Raw genomic sequence first — 16,644 nt, 5'->3', positions numbered from 1 at the left:
CTCGCCTCAGCTCAAGGTCTGATAACTCACATTTGCCCGCTGTTTGCCTTGGCCTGACTTTCCTTTGCCCCAGGCACTGTCCTCCGCCACGGGCCCAGGGACATGCAAGCCATCAAGTGTGTCGTGGTGGGAGATGGGTACGTACCCCCTTCTTTTTCTGTGGGTGCGGGGAGGGAGGGGTGGTGGCAAAGGGTGAGGAAGAAGGTCACTGCTTGGGGAGACTTCCCCAGGCTTGCTGCTGACCTCTGGCAGCCTCGCGTTGCCTTTCTCGCTCTCTGTGCCTTCACCAGGGTGAGGAACTTACCTCTGGGGAGGCTGGGGGAGGGTGGAGGAGAGGGCATTTTGAAGGGCATCTGCAAACGGGCATGGAAAGTGGGGCTGTCCTTCACCGGCTTGGCAGATCTGGCCCGCACACAGGAGGTGGTGGCGTCGCTGCCAGGCTCAACCTGTAGGCAGGAGTCAGGTTGAAAACCCGAGAGGTGCAAGTGCTCTCCTGCAGGGAAATGGCTCCTTGAAAGCCATCTGCTCACTGGGGCTGAGAGAGGACAGGGCACTGCGGTCCTGATCCTGGTGTATGCGTGTTCAGACACCTTGTCTCCGCCTCAGGGTGTCGGGGAGAACATTTGCAAGGGGTTTCTGTGGGCACCAGGAGGAGGAGGTGCTCGCACTGAGGTGGGCACAGGTATGTACCCCTTTGGGAGGGGGAGGCAGCCTGGCCTGGCCTTCGCAGCACTTTGGCAGCTCTGCCCACATCCTGTGTGCTTTGGAAATGGCTCGATCTAGGGGGACGAAAAGGGAGGTGTGGGGGACCACGTCTACGGTCCCCCTGCCCTGTGGGATGAGGGGGTGAGGGGAGCAGAGCCCAGCAGGTGGGCAGGATGTTTGGCACGGAGTCGGTTAATTCATTTCCCAGCTAGGAGCTGGCCAGACTGTTATCTGGGGCAGCTATCAGGTAACAGATGAAAAGACATTTGCAGCAGCCCTGCTCCCCACAGTCACTTCCTCCTTCAAAACTACCCTGGGGAGGAAGAAGTCTTTAAACATAACAATAAATGTCAGACATATTTTCAGGGGCTGGGGGAAGGGAGAAGGAAGGAGACAGCCCCTCAGAAACATCGTTACCTCTCAGCAAAGTCCCCTGAAAGCTGCAAGCTAGAGCTGGATGAATAACGCCACCAGGCATTTAACCATTGCCTTGTTAACCCCCAGCTTCCTCTTCACCCATTGCCACAACTCTTGTAACCACCCCTCAAGGCACCGTTCCCTCATAACAAGGCTAACCCCACTACGTGTCCTGCTCTCAGACCCTCTCACTTCAACCCCTCCTAAATCTGTCATCTGCCCCATCATTTTTTTTATCTGCATGCTGCACCTCTCCACCCTCCATCTTGCGACACAGAAGTCCAGACGTCCCCCATCACTCTGAGGTCTCATTTCACCTCCCTTCACCTCCCTCCCAGCCACCTCCCTGTCACCCTGCCACAGACCAACCTTACTAACTACAGGACCTTAACTAAAACCCCTCATGTTCTCCCATGGGTGTTCTGGCCCCATAGGCCTCTCCATCACATACCATCGACCTCCTAGCGCTCCATGAATTCAGTCCCAGGAACCTGCAGGTGTCCAGATCTCTAACCCCACATCTCTCTTTGCCATAACCTTCACCCTTTCACTGACTTCGTATTCCTCTCAGTTGAATCAGACTAATTCAGAACTGTTCACCCTTCCACCACTAACTCACACCCCCCAACCCCATAGATCTCCTGAGCCATTCCCCACACACTTTCAGGAGGCCTCCATGGCACTCCTTCAATAACAAGAGGGAAGCAGGGGAGCTGGGGAAAGAGGGAACTCAGAGAGGAGGAGCTCAGAAAGGGAGGTGGCAGAGGGAGGAAAAAAGAGTCAGAGCATGTTGAAGAGCTCTGTTTCCTCCTCAGCTGCTCCACAGTGCAGCGACCGGGGCAGGTGCCTTGTGAGCAGGGTGAAGATGCCAAGTGTGCATGTCAAGGGCACAGTAAAATGCAGGGCCACAGCTCTGCAATGGGAGACCTCACAGTTACAGCTGAGGAGGCCGGAGCATGGGTCCATGGCCAGCAGGAGTGCCTCCACCAGAAGGACGTAGGCTTTTCCCTCAGAAAAGGCACCTCCTTGATCCTGCAACTGTGGTTGTAGGCTGAGGACAGAGGTTGCTCTTCCCACTTCTACTTGGCACATGCTGAAACTGAAGCCTGGCCAGGCTTTCCCAGGCCACACAGACCTGAGAAATGACAGCTGAGCAGAAAAAGGATTCTCTGTCCCGTACCTGCCCTGGCTGCTTTATCTTCTTGGAATTTCTCTCTACTTTTTTTTTTTTTTTTGCCTCACCACAGGCTTCGCCTTGCCCATGACACCTCCTCCCCTTGCCTGACTGCCCGTTTCCCTTCTCTGTCACATCAGTGCTCTCACCCAGCCTTGGGTTATGCTGCTACCCCATCTTATTTGCTCTCCACCCTGCTGCAGCATGTGGGTGGGGGAGGCTGAGGAGAGAGGAAGCACGAGCTACATGCGCAGAAACACCACAGGCAGCCTCAGGCAGCCACAAGGAGAGGCACCTTGCTGGCTGCTGGCGGCTTCTGGTGTCGGTGATGTTGCAGCTTGCAGCAGCCTGCGGATGGTACAGATGGGCAAGGCTGCAGACAGACGGACAGCTTAGCTCTGACACTCCTGCACCAAGTCACTACGTGTATATCCTAGCTGTGAGTGTGCAGCACTGTGCACGCACCAGAAAATGGGCTCACCCCCAGCTCGGAGTGGATGCATTTTGGCTGAGTGATCTCTGTACCAAACCATAAAAACAAGCCTTCGTGCTCAAAGACAACAAACAGCTCTGGGTGACATCCTGTCTTCCTTTCTACCAATTGTCTGTCCTATGGCTACACGTTGTCTGGTTCTGTGAATGTGTTTCTCCTTCCAGGGGTTTCCTAACAGGGCTAACTTTGAGGCATGGAAGGATTTCCCCATCCTCATCTCACCCTAGCAAGACTGATGGCACAACCATTATTCCCTGCTATGTTTTTTCTTTCTCTTCCAGAGCTGTGGGGAAAACCTGCCTCCTTATCAGCTACACCACCAATGCCTTCCCAGGAGAATACATCCCCACTGTGTGAGTGACACATCCACAGTCCTGGGGTGGGTGGGAGGTGGGAAAGTAGGGTGCAGGAAGACCTGTTCTGCACTCTGAAGGCTGGGTTGCAATCTCCAGGCCAGCAGAGGAAGAGCTGCCAAACCAACAAAAGTGCCTCTGCACTTCTGGTCTGTCATTCACCTTTCAGCACAATGGCCTTATAAAACCCTAGCATAATTGGGGTATTTGGGAAACATAAACCAACCCTACCTGCCTGCTAAGTTTACAAGTAGCAGGTGGAGTCTTGCAACGCGAACCAGTCAGGCAATGGGCTACAAAAATGGGACCAGACCCAGGAGAAGATGACTGTCTGGACAGGGGTCTACAAACCTTCCTTGTTTGAGGTAATGTCTTCAGAGCAGGCCCTGATAACTCTGGTGGTAAGAGTGCAGGATTCAGATAAATGTCAGAGCAGAAACACTATGCAATTCAGCTGCCTTTGGCTGAGTGGTCAGGTGCATTTTTCTCCCCCCATTACGTGGGGTATGTTTGGAGACACACACCATGCATACTCGTACCATACCACTGGGGTGTGGAGTATGACTACACGCTCCCTGAGGAGGGAGAAAGAGTGTGTCACACTGCCAGTTCAGGTGCAGGAAAACCTCAGAGCCTCACTTTTTTTTCCCAGACCAATTTGCATCGGAAGCTGCAATAATAACTGTGGCAACAAGAACCCATCTCACCTCAATCTGGTTTTTGCAAGGACATCATCCCTTCCTGGCAGGTGGCCATGAAGCGGACATGCATTTTGTGGGCCACAGACCATTTATCTTTATGCCTGAGATTTGTGGCTGGAGATGGGGAACAGAGGCCATTTTATGCCCCTAGGCAGTATGGCTTATCTTACAAAGGCAGCGTGTGCCATGAGCACATTCAAAAGGTCTTTGCATTGGTTCCTTCCCATCTCTGTTTTTCTTTATGAAGCTTATGAAAAGATACACCAAAACGAACAGGAAAGAAAATTTTCCGAGAACCCAGGGCAGAACACCTCTATGGATGTAAAAGCCATTCTTGACAATATGTCTTTGTTCCCAAGCATGCAATCCTGACAGCTGTTCTCAAATATTTCATTTTATGCTTTCAAAGAGGAAGGGAGCACACCTGGGTATATTGACCTCTGCTCCAGCAGAGATGTTGAGGAGTGCAGGGCTTTGGGACAGTTACAGAGACATGTGTTGTTCTTCCCCACTCTCAAGGATAAATCTGTGGTTTAGAGCACAAATGAAAAGCACGGGGACTTGACTAGAGTAGGAATGGTTGTGGGAAGGACATTGAGGAGATAAGCAGGAGAATCACACATTTATTGATCTGCATGCAAGACGAAGAAGGTGAAGCTGCAGCCAGGCACCTGTTGAGGACAGCTGGGTGATGGGGAGGATGTTGATGTTGAGTGGAAATTCTGTCAGATAGAGGTTCACAGGAAACCAGCATCAGCCACGTGAGCTGAGAAGAGGAATCACTACGCTTTGCCCTGGGGTACACACAGTGAATTTTCTGCCCCACTGGAAGAGCTCCCTCTTCTAGTTTTTTGAGCCATGGTTTATGCCTCTGCATTTCAGGTTCGATAACTATTCCGCCAATGTGATGGTTGACAGCAAGCCTGTAAATCTGGGGCTGTGGGATACTGCTGGACAAGAGGATTATGACAGGCTGAGGCCTCTTTCTTACCCGCAGACGGTGGGTCACATTCCATGCTCCTCCTCCCTTGTTCCTCTTTCAGATATGTTTCCTTTCCCTGCTGAAAAATCAGCATTTGCCATACAGCAGTGACGGGATTGTTCCCTTCTCTCTTTGCCCTTTTCTGACAATATTTATGTTGATACACAGTGCCTGGATACCCTAAAGGTAAAAGGCATTTATAGGAGTTTTGAAGCCCTCATCTAAATGTCATTACTGGGTTAACTCAGCAAGAAAACAGATCCTCAAAGATACTTTTGAGTCCACCTGACACCGATTTCAAGGTGGGGTTAGATGCCTTACACACCTCTGGTGAAAAAATGCCCTTCTTATGAAACCCAAGTGTCTCAGGGAATTTTGGAGCTGAGGCAGGAGCTTTCCACATTCCTATGAACCCCTATGCTGGCCTCTGACCTTTACAAGAAATCAGGTGTGTGGACACATGTATTTGATCCACCGGAGCCTCAACTAAGCCCAAGCCTCTAACAGAACAAATGGATGGTTCTTATCAGATACCGTGTTCACCGGTTTTTCACCACATTGTCAGAGTGATTTTAGGATTTCAAGGTCACCTCCCCTGAAGTTGTTCCAAGCAGTCTCTTGGCAAGTGCAGAAAGACCCTCCTGCCTCAGGCATTGGTCTGAAGGTTGCCATTGCAACCAAAAGGGCTAGGAATTGAGGGCACAGTTTGTTTCAGCTAGGTTCAGCCACCTGAAAGTCAGATGCCTGATAGGAGCTGCTTGCCTAGGCTCCTTCTGCAGTCAGTGCATATTTCTCAACATGCATATTTCTCAACAACGTGCTTGCACCCACTGTGGGACATGTGCCACGCACAGGTAGGGGAAAGTCTTCTGAGCCCCTGGTGGCTATAGAAGTATGGCAATGTTGGGCCTGACACTCCTGCTTAAGATAGCTGAAGTTGGATAGAAAAAATATAACCCTGAAGGGTTTGCCTTTGGGGTTTGGCTTTGTTTTGTTTTTAATGGAAGTCTAACTTCTGCCATGCACAGGAAAAGTGCTTATGTGGATAACATCCTCTGCCTCATTTGCCTCCTGAATGTGCACTTTTGGAGTTCAATGCAGTTTTTTCTCAGCAGCAGGCAAAATTATTCTGTCCTGAAAACTATCTGACTTTCTATGAGAAATGAACAGGGCACTGTCAGACCGTTTCCCATGAGGATGAGTGTGCCTACCACAAAAACCCCATCCTTGTAGTTAACATTTTGGCTCTTCTGATAGTGGTGGCTATGGTTACCATGAGTCAGGGGAGCAAATATTCGTCTCTCCTCTAGAGACAATCAGCAGAAGCCTGGACTGTGTCAGATAGTGAGAGATAGCTTTCCCCAACATGACCCTTCTTGGTGCCCACTCAGTTTTGCTGTCCCTTCCCTGCCTTCTGTATAGCAATCCCGTGCGCTCATCCTAACTCTGCATCTTGGTTGTATGCCTACAGGACGTTTTCCTGATCTGCTTTTCCCTTGTCAGCCCAGCATCTTATGAAAACGTCCGTGCTAAGGTGAGATGGTGTATCCTGGTCCTTCAAGGGTTGTGGAGGGTGAGCTTGGTGTTGGTCTTGCAAAAAGAGTGACTGTGGGTGGAAACTGCTAATGAGATGTCTAGACCCAGAGAGGTAATGTCCTTTTTTTTGTGTCAGCCAGAAGGAATTAAAACATAGTATTTCCTTCCTACAACTTTCAAGTTTCTCCTTGGGTTTCAGGGAGCCATGATTGATGGCAAACAGCTTGTGCTTTTGCCTAGTAGACTATGCTCAGCACCGCCTCTCCTTTCACCCCTCACTATTCCCCTGCTCTGATGTTTCAGTGCCTGAGGGCCTCAATTCATGCTTTGAGCTCCATGTGAAAGATTATGCCTATGGACCTGGAAACAGGCTGGTCTGGGCCAGGGTATAGTGCCCAACACTGGGTGGAAGGGCAGTGGGGAAGAACAGGGTATCAGCTATCTTGATGGATTTTTTTTCAGGCGTGCCTCTTCGTTTCCCCTTAGATGTCTATATGTGTAGTTATCTCTCTCATCTTTGGCATTTTGCTCCCCCGCTAGTGGTTCCCCGAGGTGCGGCACCACTGCCCTAGCACGCCCATCATCCTTGTGGGCACAAAGCTGGATCTTCGTGATGACAAGGACACCATTGAGAAGCTGAAGGAGAAGAAGCTATCCCCCATTACGTATCCTCAGGGTCTTGCCCTGGCCAAGGAAATCGGTATGTGCTTGCAGGCAACATCTTGGGCCTACTGAAAGGAGAGAGGCAGAAGATAAAGGCTTCCCCTCAGCCTAATGTGGCTTCCTTAGAAGTATTTCTGAGGAACATAGGGTGACACATGAAGGGCAAAATGAACTTTGGGAGGCTCAGGAAGGAGGTGGGCTCCTTGACGAAACCTCAAGACCTCAAGCCTCTGTCTTCTGCCCCTCTCTGGATGCCACCCTCCACACACATGCAGTACACATACACAAGTGCCTACATACACACTTGCATGCCCTGCTCTCCTTTTACTCTGCTGTTTCTATCTGGGCCAATACTTTTCTGTGAAAGCCGCAGCTGCTCTGTGGGCAGAGGCCTTCCGGAAATAGGCGGAAGACTGAGTTTTCTAACATCTCTCAGGAAGAGCTGCAACTGCAGCTTCCTGTTCCTGCCTCTGATAAGCGGGGTTTATGCATGCAACCCCACACACTACATGTATCTCACCCCATCTCTGGACACCAGCCCCCTTCTGTGTTCTGGGACATGCACCAACACCTGTGCCTGGTAACCCCTCAGATGCAGCAGGCAGAGAGAGCAGAGAGGGGAAGAAACCCAGCTTAAGGGAGGAGTTTTCAACTGGGAGTTTAGAGGAGAGGGTGGCCAACCAGGATATCATAGCCAGACTCATGCAATGGCTCTGCTTCGACTACAGGAGTGGGGAAAAGGCAAGCCCTGGTCTTGTAGAGCTGTAAAGCTTTGCCCTGAAGTCACTACTACCTGAGTGAGTGAAGTGTGTCCTGCTAATGCTTAATGGATTTGGTCACACAAGCCCTGTCTACTCAGTTTGGGCAAGAGCCAAGTGCCTTGCATGAGATCTCTGACAATTCTGGAGCCCAGAGTCCCAAAAAGGAGGTGCTAGGTGGTTTAAGATGCCACTGAGGGTGCTTGATGCCAGGCAGACTGAGTGACACTTGAAGCCTGCGGATGCTTGAGGCCTCATCTCAGTGATCTGTGGTATTCCTCCTCCTCCTGCACGGGTTCTCTTCTGAGTCAGGACCCTTCACAGCAAGCTCCCAGATACCCCCAATCTTCTTCCTCCTCATGACAGCACCTGCTTTCCTCCCAACAGACTCCGTGAAATACCTCGAATGCTCGGCATTGACGCAGCGCGGCCTCAAGACGGTGTTTGACGAGGCCATCCGAGCAGTCCTCTGTCCACAGCCCACCCGGACAAAGAAACGAGCATGCAGCCTCCTCTAGGAGAGTAAGTGTGAGAGGGATCTCTGGGGAAGATACCAGTGGCCCTTTGTGTCTCCTGCACCCAAATGGTTAGGACCTGCTGCGTCTGGTGGGATGGGTCACCCTCAGAGAACAAGAGGGAGACAGCAGTCATGCTTTGGGAGAGGACAGGACGTGGGGAATGGAGAACATGGGCCCCTTATCCACTTCTCCCTTTCTGCCCATGTGCAGGTTTGCCACCATCTCTGGGTGCAGGGAGGCACAGGATTTCCTACCCCTGCCCTCACAGAAAAGGACGGTCTGTCACTTTCTGCCACTGAGGGAACAGCATCCAAACCGCCCTGGGCATGGCCAGCTGTGAGCTATGCAAAGCTACAGCCTTTGCCTATAAATAAGGCAAAAAAAAAAAAAAAAAAAAAAAAAAGCTGTTCCTTATTCATGGGAAATTGCCTAAATGGCCCTTCCTCTTACCAGAGCCTGCTCACCTCAGGGGATGTTCTGTGTGGCTGTGCATTAGCAAGCAGCAGCTGCACCCCCAGGACTCCTTTATTACTCATATTGTCCCTTCCTGCCCTTCCCCTTCAACTCAAGGAGACAAAACTTTTGCCAGAGCCTGAGGAGAGAGAAGAGTGAGAGCTTTCCAACCAGGGCCTGGCCCTCTTCCTTCTCCTACCACCGCCGGGGCCAAGGGAGGGAGAGCAGGAGAACAGCCGAGCGGGTCTCACAAGGCCTGTCCTTGTATTGTTTGCAGATCCCAGCCCCATCCTGACGCCAGGCTGTGCCCGACACGCAGGAAAGCGATGACTCCACCATCCCGGAGCTGAGTACCTTCCAGCAGTCACTGCGCTTCTCACTTCTGCTGGCTTGAAAGACTGTTGTGGGTCTGTAGCACTGGTTCGACCGTTTGCACAACTGCCCCACGCCCCGGCTGCCCCTTCCTTTCCTCATCCTGAAGTCACAACGTAGTGAGTAGGACCCAATAAAAAGACCGTACGTCCTTGCCGTGCCTCTGGTGTGTCACAGCTCAGGGGACAGCGGGACAGCAGTGAGCAACATTTGGAGGCACCCGATAGCCTTAACCCTCCTTTGGAAGGGGATACCCAGGTGGGACCACTCTGAGCTTGGTTCTGGGGAGCCCAGAAATTGCAAACACGGTGTCAGCAGGGTGATCACACCTTGGCTTTTGCCCTTCTCAGGCTCCCCGTGTCCACTTGAAAAAGTTTCCTCCTCCCCTAGCAAAGCTTTGCCTCTTCTGCAAGCTTTGGGAGGGGACACCCTTACTCAGACTGCTCTCTGCAGTGGCTGTCCCTGCAGGGTGCTGGGGAAACCCTTCCACCAAAACATTTCTGCACGAACGCTCCTCAGCTGGCGTCATAGGCGGTCATATCGGTACCCGCACTTGCTCACGCCGCCAGGCACAGGCAGAGCGAGAACAGGAAGGGGGAGGGAAGGGAAAAAAAAAAAAAAAAAAAAGAAAAAGAGAGCGCGAGAGAGGAATGAGTCACCAGTCCAGACAAATTGCCTCCGAGTCACTAAAATTAAGCCGGAGAGAGTGGTCCCAGCGGTACGATGGATCTGGCAGCTGTGAGCACCTGCCTTTGCTGATGCATTGCAGGGACTCGAGAGTCAGAAGTGCTACAGGGTGGCTGCCACCGCCACCGCTTGCAGGTGGGAGGAGGGCTCCGGGTGAAATGATTGGCACTGCAAAATCCTGCAGTCCTGGGAGGGCACGGGGAAGCCGTGGAGTTGAGCCAGCTTCCCTCTCCTCGCTGCAGCGCTGCCGCTGAGCTTCCCAGGCTGCGTCCTGCACCGAGGGGTGGCGTGGGTTGTGTCGGCATCATCCTGCCACAGCACAGCCCCCGAAGTACCCTGCTGCTGGGGAAACTTGTGTGAGTGCAATTCATGGCTGGATCTGCCTACAGCAGTTCAGTGATAGGAGACACTATCTGCTGGTACCTGCAAAGCCATCCTGGAGGACATCCTGCGGCAGCGAGTTCCACAAATGCCTGCATTGCACGTGAGCTGACAGACAAATTGCCCAAGCCCCACACAGGGGTAATGCAGATTGTGCCAGCACCGCTCCAGAGGAGCACAAGTCTCAGGTGAGGGTACATACCTGTGGGTGGGCAAGGGACAGAAAGCCCTTGAGACTGGGACCCATCCTCCCTAAAACATTGCAAACATCACCCAAACCACTGAATTCCCAGCAAGTTGTTGCTCTGCCTCCAGTTTCAAAGATTTTACCTCCTCAGTGTGTTTAATGCTCTGTCTCCTATCCAATGCAGCAACGCAGAGGGAGGAGAGGCTTGCCATATGCATGAAGCAAAATTAGTTAATCTGTGGAGGGGCATGAGCTGAGCTCCCCTTCCAACACAGCTCGAGCAGCTTGCACAACCACCGGTGGAGCTGCCTGAGGCTGAGAACGGGGCAGGACTCCAGGCATTGAGGAAGCAAGCTGGAGAAATGGAAGTTGTGGTCCTGTGACTGTGCGTATGCTAACACGTCCTGCAAAGGTTAGCTGGCGTGGGCAGGCCTCTGCTGTTGCGTGGCTGTTTCGAGACACGAGCCCTTGGGCTCTCCGCGTGGTGCATGGACACAGCCCTGCCATGACAAAGACAACCACTGGGTGCTGCCCATGCCATTTCTTCCCCAGTGAGAACTCATCTCTGCTGTGGCTCCATAGAGCATGTGGCCAAGACCCCAGCAGAGGTGTCCTGGCAGTTTTCTAACCTGCATTCACCTGTTCACCTTTGAGCAACACTGGCTGGACATAAAATCGCACCAGCAGTTACGGAAGCCCAGGTTTTAGCCCATGGCTATGTTCTTCTAACAGAGGTACTCCCTGCTTGTGCTGAGGCTGGAATTGGCTCTAGGAGCTCAAACGCTCCTAACAGCAGTGCCAAATGCCAAGAGCTGTGTGACTGCACAGTACAGGGAGACATCGCTGTAGGCTGCAGGGCAGGGAGGGAGTGAGGAGTATAGGGAAGCACTCAGAGCAGGGAATGGGATGGGGAAATCCTGATTTCCTTCCTGGAGAAGTCCGGTTACAAATGAGCTGAATTTCTTGCCCTGCCCCATTTCTTCTGGGTCCACCCTTTGCTGCACAGATTAAAATTAATGGGAGAGTTTGGGGCTAATTAGTTTTGTGTGTTTTTATTTATTTATTTATTTATTTTTATTTTTTTTAATTCCCCTAAGGAGGTGTAAAAGACATGAGATTCTGCAGGGAGCCAGGGCAGGGAGAAAGCCAAGACAGACAGCCCCCTATTTGCCCATCTGCTCCCCGCCGGAGGTGCTCGAGGGGCAGAGCAGAGGGCAGCAGGATCTGCGTGCTCAACACCACCCCTGCCTCTGAGCATCTTGCCAGCCACAGGGCTCTGCTGTCAGCCTGCAGCTCCGCGCAGCACCGGTCCCTGCCTGCAAGATGCTGGCAGCAGGGAGCTCCCGGGGAGGGGGGCATTTCCACAGCGCTTTGCACCACCATCACCCCTCGCTGAGGAGGTCCTGGCGGAGCTGAATCCCCCCCGCCACGCCACTCTCCCACCACACAGCTGCTCTCTGCATCCCTTTCTTCCCTCATCTCCCCTCCACTCCCCCCGGCTCCCTCCTCCTTCCACCCCGCTCCTCCATCGCTGCCTCCCACCCCCTTCCCTGCGCTCTCCCCTCTCTCCTCTCTTTCCCCTGGTCTCTCTCTCCCCCTTTCCCCTCTCCATCCCGGTCGCTCCCCTCCCTTTCTCCCTCTTCCCATGCCCTATCGCTCATCCTTTCATTCCCATTCTCCTGCTGCTGCTCCTGCGCCTGGCGCCCATTGGTCGCCAGGATCCGTCCCCCAGCAGCTGCCACCCCTCTCCATCTGCCACCCCCAGCCTCCGAGCCCCCTTCTCCTGCAGATGGACAAGGGACCGGGGTCCGCTGAGCCACCAGCGTGGGGATGAGGGGTCTGGCATCCCTTCACGGCCACGTCCCCCCCATGAGTGGGTCCTGGGGCTGAGGAGGCGAAGTCCAAGCAGCAGGCAGAGAGGGGCGATGGGCAGGCCCAGGGAGGAGGACGTGCCTCTCTGCTGATGGGACATTTTAGGACTCGCTCCCTCCTGGGACTGCTGTGCTCAGTTGCTTTTAAGAAAGCAAGGGGAAGGGGAAAACTATGACACGGATTCTCCCGGTGGAGCAGAGGAAAGCATGCGTCCCAACGACACGTAAGTACCCGGCGGGCACTCGCTCTTCCCGGCTGTCTCCCGCGGGCATGAGTCCACGCAGAAGTTAACTCCGAGTCCCAGAAAAGCCTGCTGACCCCCCTGCTCTGCCAGCACAGCCTGGCCCACACCGTTTTGCTCAGCCCTGCAGGGAGGCAGCGGCCGTCCTGAGCCGGGATGGGACCACGGGAAACTAGGTGGGCAGGAGGGGAGGGTGGCAAGGGGCTTGCAAGTTGCTGGGCTCAGCGGTCTCTCCCAGCTTTTTGTCCTGTTTTGCAACCAGGTTTTAGCATCCCCTGCCTCCTCCCAAACAGTGCAGAAATATAGAAAAAAAGATTTTTTTTTTTTTCCCTAAAAATAGCAGTGGCACTAATTCCCTGCCCCTCCTTACCTCTCTGCCCACCCCTGTTCTCCAGCTGTATGGGCCAGGAGCATTATAGCAGCAGCTGTTAGGAGATCCCAAGCCTCTTGCAACAGGTGCTTTTCACATCTCTAGGGACAGACCCCAAGCAGATGCACGCTTTCAGTCTGAAGCCAATTTTCCTCACCACTTTCTACCTACGTGGGTGCTGCCAAAGCAGCCAGCAGCGTGGATCCGACCCAAATGAGGCACTGATGTCCTGTGGTTGTTCTTTAAAACCAGCCAGAATATCTGCTGTGGAGCTTGGGTTGGTAGATGGTACTCGAAAAAGTTAGAGGCGCAGACAGACCACGCCTGCTAAAAGACAAAGTTTCTCCACCATAGCTATTTGAGCAGGAGAATGAGTTTATAGCAAATCTGTGTTTTGTGATTTATGCTTTAGCGTTTTTGGTAGGGCTTTTGGACCTCTGAAACTGGCTTTAATGTACTGCTAAACAGCCTGAGCCACCAGCTTTGAGGTCTAGACCCCAGACACTTCCCCACATGCTTTTCACCCCAGCATGAGCGTCCTTATCCATATTTGACATCCATGGGGCTCTTCTCCAAATGTCTTTATGGAAATTCATGTGCATGAAGGAGGAACATCCACAGGAGTTCCTAATGATGTCCTCACATTTTAGAGGATCATCTTTTTTATGAACACATTGTTCTGGTTTCTGCCACCTTTCACAGGGATCTTTCTCCCTAGAGCAGCCACTGCCCTCCCCTTTCCAGCAAGAGCTAATGGGCACATGCGTCACTGGAACAGCAGTGGAAAAAACATCAGAGGAAAGATCCTGGAGCTTAGAAACTGAGTATCAAATCATTTCCTACTCTGCTTATTTATTGCATCCACTCATGATGTGTGGGTCAACCCAGTACTGCTGGACCCCAAGAGATGGTCTTCCATCAAGACAGTGCTTCACAGCCCAAGGCACATGAAAAAAAATCCTAAACAATTCCAGTCCTTCAAAGCCCATTGAAGTATAGCATAAAATGTTTATGCAATAGCCAATAAGAATGGGCTTAAGATAGAGTTGCCCAGTTGTCTTTTAGTAGGACATATCAGATGAGGTTATTTCAGCATAAGATTTGGTACATTTGTGGAGTCAGATGGGTTTGCCTATCTGATATTCAAGGGATCCATCCAAAACGCAGGTCTCCCCTGAGGTTCCCAGAAGCTGAATGACATCAACAAAAAAGACAAAAAGCTGTACTATCAAGACATGTGTGAACGCTGTTGGGATGCTTTGTAAAATCCTGTCTTTGAGAAAAGTTTCTGGAGTGTTTCTGGCCACCTAAAGGTTGTTAATATTGGGAGTCCTTTCCTTTGAGATCCCCAGGTTTCCTTTCAAGAACAAAGGAGCTTCAGGGCCCTAAGAGATCTATCGGGATGTGTAAAGGTGAGCCTCAGGGTCCCTGTACTCTTCCACCAAGTCATCATCATTCCCAAGGAGCTGGTGCATCAAGACGGTGACCCTGCCAGTCCAGAAAATTCTGCCAGAGCTGGAGTGATTGGGAAAGCATCACACGTCTCCCCTGCATAAGGTATGTCAGGGTGTCTCTGGTCTGGAGTATATGCTGGGCACTGTTACTTGTCTGGAGCCCTGACTATAGACAAAAGGCACATCCTTCCCTTATCTGTCTCTTCTCTCCCTGCAACTTCTCACCCAGGGTCAGCAGAGAGCTGGTGGAGAGCTGAGAGCTTGTTTGCTCAAAGCTCTCCCTGAGTGAGCTGAGAGTGCTGTTTCCATGCCAAACCCTGATGTGACGGGCAATTGGGCAACCCACATTAGGAGGGCTGGGACACGGCTTTGGTGTTGTGAACAGCTGGGGCAGGCAGAGCCCCTTCCATTAGCAGTGTGTTGCAGGGTGCAGAAGGAGAGAGAGAAAATGACAGAAAGACGAGAGAGAGAAATGGGTTGATCCCTCTTGGAGTACCCAAAATAATCTATCTCTTACTTTACTTTCAAACTAGCGTGACACAAAAGAGCGACTCTCCCTGTACCAAACCTACTGCATGGTTCTTTCCCTGAGGATCTTCCCCTGGAGGAGAAGACCTACTGGCCACTCATGTCCCTGTTTATCTCTCCATGCCCACTGTGCCTCCCAGGTCTGGATGGGATTGTTATTGTCCCACATGTTCCCGTGGCTGCCAGCATCCAGAAACCCACCTTGACTCCCCACACCCGTTCACATTCAGACTGTTAATTGTTCAGCTGTCGTATCCCCAGTGTAAATACCCTTTCTTCTCCTCTTCTCACCTGCAGGTTGCTGACTGATCCTGCAGGGAGACCTCCCCTTGCCCTCTGCCCTGCCTCTGCTATGGACACTTCTACTTTCAGCCTCCCCACACCGGCAGTGTCAGAGGAGGGGAATGCCTCTGGTAGCTGGGCAGGCTTCACCACCGCCAACAGCTCCACCACCGCCAGCCCCGGTGTGGTTTTCAGCGGTGTCCTCATCCCCTTGGTCTACCTCATTGTCTGCGTGGTGGGGCTGGTCGGGAACTCCCTGGTCATTTACGTGGTCTTGCGGCACTCGGTGAGTGAGTCGGTGACCAACGTCTACATCCTCAACCTGGCCCTAGCCGATGAGCTCTTCATGCTGGGCCTGCCGTTCCTGGCCGCACAAAATGCCCTGTCCTACTGGCCATTTGGGTCCTTCATGTGCCGCCTGGTGATGGCCGTGGATGCTATCAACCAGTTCACCAGCATCTTCTGCCTGACGGTGATGAGCGTGGACCGCTACCTAGCCGTGGTCCACCCGGGGAAGTCCTCCAAATGGCGGACAGCACGGGTAGCCAAGGCCGTGAGCGCGACCGTGTGGATGCTGTCATCCGTAGTGGTGCTACCCGTGGTGGTCTTCTCAGACGTCCCCTTAGGCATGAGCACATGCCACATCCAGTGGCCAGAACCTGCCTCGGTGTGGAGAGCTGGCTTCATCGTCTATACTGCCACCCTGGGCTTCTTCGGGCCGCTGCTGGTGATTTGTCTCTGCTATCTCCTCATCGTCGTGAAGGTCCGCTCCTCCGGCAGGCGGGTGAGGGCTCTGTCCTCCAAGCACAAGCTTTCAGAGCGCAGAGTGACTCGCATGGTGGTGGCCGTCGTGGCCGTCTTCGTCCTCTGCTGGCTTCCCTTCTACGTCCTCAACATAATCAATGTCGTTTGCCCACTGCCAGAGGAGCCATCCCTCTTCGGTGTCTACTTCCTCGTGGTGGTGCTGCCGTACGCCAACAGCTGTGCCAACCCTATCATCTACGGCTTCCTCTCCTACCGCTTCAAGCAGGGCTTCCGAAGGGCCATCTTCAGGCCATCCCGCCGAGTCCAGAGCCAAGAAGTACCGGCAGGTCCACCAGAGAAGACGGATGATGAAGGGGAAGAGGGGGAGATCAGCAAGATTGCCCAGAACGGCAATGACAGGCAGGAACGCCCGCTATGCAGCGGGGCAGGAGAGAGCAATGAGCAAAAACCACTCCCTGAGCAGCCTGTGGGCTCTGAGAAGAGCAACAAGCTGCACGTCAGTTATTTATGATGAAAGGGACGGTGCAGGGGAAAGAGACATTGAGAGGTGGGATCCCCTTCACCCTCTCTGCTGTTCCACCTCAAATGCAATGGGCAAGGTCAATACAAGGGAATATTAAAGGTCAAGATTATGCTTAAGGATGAAGAGGACTCCATGAGCTTGTGGAAAAAGCTTATGAACACGAGAAGCAGTTTGCCCTGAAGGAAGAACAGCAAGGAAAACTCTCTGCAGCTAAGACCTGCCAGCCATT

The 16,644-nt window shown here is 52.7% G+C and overlaps 2 protein-coding genes across 2 annotated transcripts; both read left to right on the top strand.

The window, feature by feature from the left end:
* On the top strand, positions 1 to 9,266 carry RAC2 (Rac family small GTPase 2). The gene is made up of 7 exons (XM_084306951.1): positions 1 to 137; positions 3,071 to 3,142; positions 4,726 to 4,843; positions 6,297 to 6,359; positions 6,902 to 7,061; positions 8,170 to 8,304; positions 9,031 to 9,266. The coding sequence occupies exons 1-6, from the start codon at positions 103 to 105 to the stop codon at positions 8,298 to 8,300; spliced, it is 579 nt and encodes a 192-aa protein (XP_084163077.1). The 5' UTR covers positions 1 to 102; the 3' UTR covers positions 8,301 to 8,304; positions 9,031 to 9,266.
* Positions 9,267 to 15,194: 5,928 nt separating this feature from the next.
* Positions 15,195 to 16,403, top strand: SSTR3 (somatostatin receptor 3; the record flags this gene model as incomplete). Its single annotated transcript, XM_084293195.1, has 1 exon — positions 15,195 to 16,403. Exon 1 carries the CDS (start codon positions 15,198 to 15,200, stop codon positions 16,401 to 16,403), a length of 1,206 nt encoding a protein of 401 aa, XP_084149321.1. The 5' UTR covers positions 15,195 to 15,197.
* Between the last annotated feature and the right edge of the window lie 241 nt (positions 16,404 to 16,644).

This window comes from Netta rufina, assembly GCF_964035555.1.
Source record: "Netta rufina genome assembly, chromosome: 1".
NCBI lineage: Eukaryota > Metazoa > Chordata > Aves > Anseriformes > Anatidae > Netta > Netta rufina.
The sequence above is the reverse complement of the archived record's forward strand: the minus strand, read 5'-3'. Positions and strand labels throughout refer to the sequence as shown.